The sequence below is a fragment of the Kryptolebias marmoratus genome, linkage group LG20 (assembly GCF_001649575.2).
Source record: "Kryptolebias marmoratus isolate JLee-2015 linkage group LG20, ASM164957v2, whole genome shotgun sequence".
Taxonomy (NCBI): domain Eukaryota; kingdom Metazoa; phylum Chordata; class Actinopteri; order Cyprinodontiformes; family Rivulidae; genus Kryptolebias; species Kryptolebias marmoratus.
In genome coordinates, this window is record NC_051449.1 from 4,731,769 (window position 1) to 4,735,819 (window position 4,051).

The 4,051-nt window shown below is 38.4% G+C and overlaps 1 protein-coding gene across 5 annotated transcripts in view; it reads left to right on the top strand.

Annotated features, from left to right (window-relative positions):
• Window positions 1-4,051, top strand: part of LOC108232904 (piezo-type mechanosensitive ion channel component 2) — a 94,157-nt gene that overhangs the window by 76,581 nt on the left and 13,525 nt on the right. For all 5 annotated transcript variants that reach the window (XM_037981830.1, XM_037981832.1, XM_017411020.3 and 2 more), the window contains 5 exons: window positions 158-305; window positions 406-617; window positions 1,691-1,849; window positions 2,750-2,897; window positions 3,528-3,716. In XM_037981830.1, the coding sequence (XP_037837758.1) occupies window positions 158-305; window positions 406-617; window positions 1,691-1,849; window positions 2,750-2,897; window positions 3,528-3,716 (856 nt within the window). The remainder of the gene's footprint in view (window positions 1-157; window positions 306-405; window positions 618-1,690; window positions 1,850-2,749; window positions 2,898-3,527; window positions 3,717-4,051) is intronic.

Consider the following 4,051-nt stretch of genomic DNA (forward strand, 5'->3'; position numbering starts at 1 on the left):
TTTATCGAGCCGAGCCGAGTAGAGCGGAGTAGAGCCGGACTTCTGAATTAGAGCCCGTGTGAAAGAGGCAAACCACGGTTCACGCTGCAGACCTGAGCAGTGGAACCGGATGTGCTGAGAGAAAACATGGATAAAAATGTGTTTTTTTGTGTCGTAGGTTTTTGGAGCTCTACCTCCCCATGAAGCAGTTCTTCTACAACCTGATCCACCCGGAGTACAGCGCCGTCACGGACGTCTACGTGTTGATGTTCCTCGCCGACACCGTTGACTTCATCATCATCGTGTTCGGATTCTGGGCGTTTGGCGTAGGCGTCAAAAAAACGTAGAAATGATTCGCAGCTTCCGCCTGAGACGCAGAGCGAAGCTAACCTCGAGGTGCGCCTTTTTGTTTTCTTGTCTGTTTAGAAACACTCGACGGCAGACATCACTTCCTCGCTGTCGGAGGATCAGGTGCCGGGGCCCTTCCTGGTCATGGTTCTGATCCAGTTCGGCACCATGGTGGTGGACCGGGCCCTCTACCTCAGAAAGACGGTCATGGGAAAAGTCATCTTCCAGGTCATCCTGGTGTTTGGGATCCACTTCTGGATGTTCTTCATCCTGCCGGGCGTCACGGATAAGTGAGGACTTTGTCTTTTGTCCCGCTGAGCAGATCTGGACTGACGTGTTTGTAGATTAAAACCGGGAACATCTCGATTTAGAAGATTTCATCAACTTCGTCCTTAAAGCTACTTCTGTTACTTTTAGCCTTTAGCTACTTTCAGCTGGTCTTTTGCCCATTTTAGCTAACATTTTGCAACTTTTCTCCTTCAGCTGTTTGGTTCTTGTTGTGTTACTGTTAGCTTTTAGCTGGTCTGTAGCTACGTCTCTGTGCTGAAAGGAAAAGACGAAATGTTGGACGTCTGTGATCTTCAGGCTCTGAGATGGCACTGAGTTAAAAACAGTTTGTCTTTATTAATCATCTTTATTAGTCTTTATTAGTTGTCTATATCAGTCTTAATTAGTCGTTATGAGTCTTTCTAGTCGTCTTTAATAATTGTTTGTCTTAATCGGTTCTTTATTAGTCTTCTTTGAGTCTTTATTAATCTTTGAGTCTTTCTACGTCAACTTTATTAGTATTTTTTAGTCATCTTTATTATCAGTCTTTATCAGTCGTCTTTATTAATCTTTATTAGTCTTTATAAGTTGTATTTTTTAGTTGTTTTTATCAGTTTTTGTTAGACTTTATCAGTCGTCTTTATTACTCATTTATATCAGCCTTAATTAGTCGTTATGAGTCTTTCTAGTCGTCTTTCTTAGTTATTTCTTTTAGTCCTAATCAGTTTTTTAATCATCTTTTCTGAGTCTTTATCAGTTGTCTGTATTATTCTTTCCTCGTCATATCTTTGTTTTTTTAAACAATCTTTCTTACTCATTTTTATTAGTTGTCTTAATTAGTCTTTCTAGTCGTCTTTATTTTTTTTTGTCTTAATCAGTTTTTATTAGTCTTTCTTTGTCATCTTTTTAGTTGTTTTTAATTAGTCTTTATTAGTCATATTTATAAGTCTTTATTAGTCGTCTCGACTCTTTTTCTTAGATTTGTCAGATAAAATGTGACCAACGGTTAGATGAGCTGTCAGACCCGTTTCTTCTGATGATGAAGAAGGTAATACTGTAACGAGAAGTAAAAACTGTGCTCCTCCTCCTCCTGCAGGCGTTTCAGCGAGAACTTCGTGGCTCAGATGTGGTATTTCGTTAAGTGCATCTACTTCGGGCTGTCGGCGTATCAGATCCGCTGCGGTTATCCCACCCGCGTTCTGGGCAACTTCCTCACCAAGAGCTACAATTACGTTAACCTCTTTCTGTTTCAAGGGTGAGTCGGGCGCCGAAGGTTTCTGGACAAAACCGTTTCCCATCCCTGAGCACGATTAGGACGTCTGCTCTCAGAAAAGCATCAAATATTTTCTTTAATTGTTGATTCTGTGTTCACTGTAGGTGTCGTTATTTGTTTTGCTTCTCTTAGGTTTTGTTCTGTTCCACCCTCAAGTTAAACTCCAAAGAAAAACATAAAATAAAAAATAAAAGTATTTAATTTGCAGGTATTATAATCTGACTGCCGTAGGCTCTGATCTGCATAAGCTTCAGACCTAAAACGGATAAAATAACGTATAATTTTAGCCCTAAATTTATCTTTTTCAAAAGGAATTTTCAGTTTTCTGTTATAAAGTTTAAGAGCGCTGACTTTACACTGAACTTTATTTTATTGTGATATTTATAAGAAAATATAAAAGCTAAATATCTTTTTGCGTTTAACATCTGGCTGATTTAAACTGCAGACAGTAAAGTGATTATTAAAATTAAAAACAAAGGCTGGAATAAAACCTTTAAGTGTGGAGATTTAACTAATAAAAATATACAAATCCTCCAGATTATTCAGATTTATCTGAAATAAATTACAAAAAGATTTTTTTGTTTTTTTTGCACTTAATTTCCTCTTTTACGTTAAAGCAAATCAACATGCTTTATTGGTAAATTTTATATTTAATGTGTGGAATAGAGGTTTTAAAGTTGAACTGAGGTTTCTCCATAATTCCAGTTTTGTGGATCCTGGAATATCAGGAAAACTCCAAACTTTAGTTTTATTATTTGAAGGAAGGCTGTTGGATGCTTGTTTGAACGGATTTGTTGAACAAAGTCCTGATTCTTTCTGCGTTTCGGGCAGATTTGAGCTGAAAGGTGTTTTTTTTTTGTTTGTTTTGTTTTTTAATTTCAGTTTCCGCCTGGTTCCTTTCCTGACGGAGCTGCGAGCCGTGATGGACTGGGTTTGGACCGACACCTCGCTGTCTCTGTCCAGCTGGATCTGCGTGGAGGACATTTACGCCCACATTTTCATCCTCAAATGCTGGAGAGAGTCGGAGAAGGTGTTTATCGTCTCACGGGACAAAATAAAAAAGTGTTTTCAGTCTTCATTAGTCCTGCTACTTTTAGCTACCGTATTCTTTTAGTTTTTGCCTAGCCATTTGCTACGTTTACCTTCTTTCAGTCCTTTTACTACTTTCAGCTACACTTTTCCTAATTTAGCTTTTAGCTAGTCTTTTGCTCATTTTAGCTTGTAGCTGTTTAGTTCTTTTAGTTAATGTTCTGCTACATTTAGGTAGCATTTTGCTGCTGTCAACTTTTAATTAGCCTTTTGCTAAATTTAGCTTTTAGCTATTTTGTTTCCTCTAGTTAGTGTTTTGTTTTGCTACATTTAGGTAGCTTTTTGCAGATTTCGGCTCATAATTACTTTCTTTATCTAGCTTTTGTCTAACCTTTAGTTTCTTTTAGCTATTTGTTTTTTTAAGGTAGCATTTTGTTACTTTTAGCTGATGTTTTGCTTCTTCCACCTTGTATTCTGCTTTAGTTTCAGCTTCTTCAGCTGTCATTCAGGCTGTTTTATTTCTGCATTTGAATGAATTTACAGGAATAGTTTCAGCTCTTTCAGGCCTTTCTGTGTTCAGCTGTTATAACAGCTGTATGACAGCCGACCTGCTGCTGCCGTCTGCCTGCAGAGATACCCTCAGCCGCGAGGCCAGAAGAAGAAGAAGGTGGTGAAGTACGGGATGGGAGGAATGATCGTGGTTCTGCTCATCTGCATCGTCTGGTTCCCGCTGCTCTTCATGTCCCTCGTTAAATCTGTGGCCGGCGTCGTCAACGCTCCGCTGGACGTGTCGGTGAAAATCACGCTGGCCGGCTTCCAGGTGAGGACGCGGCGACGCCCGGGATTTTCCCCCCTACTTCGCAGACATTACATGAAACGGCTTCTTTGACTCTGAGTTTTCTTTTTTCTTTTTTAATATATATTTTTTATTCAAGAAAGTACAAAGCAAGGTACATACAAATACAGTAACTTGAATTTACTTTTTCTTTTAACAACCGAACCCCACCCACCCACATACATCAAAAAAAAAATATAAATAAATAAATAAATAAAAATAAAAAGACAGACTATGGGGGAATTACATGTCAACAATTCAACAATTAGACATCATCAATTATATACATATACACACATATACATATACAGTATATATAT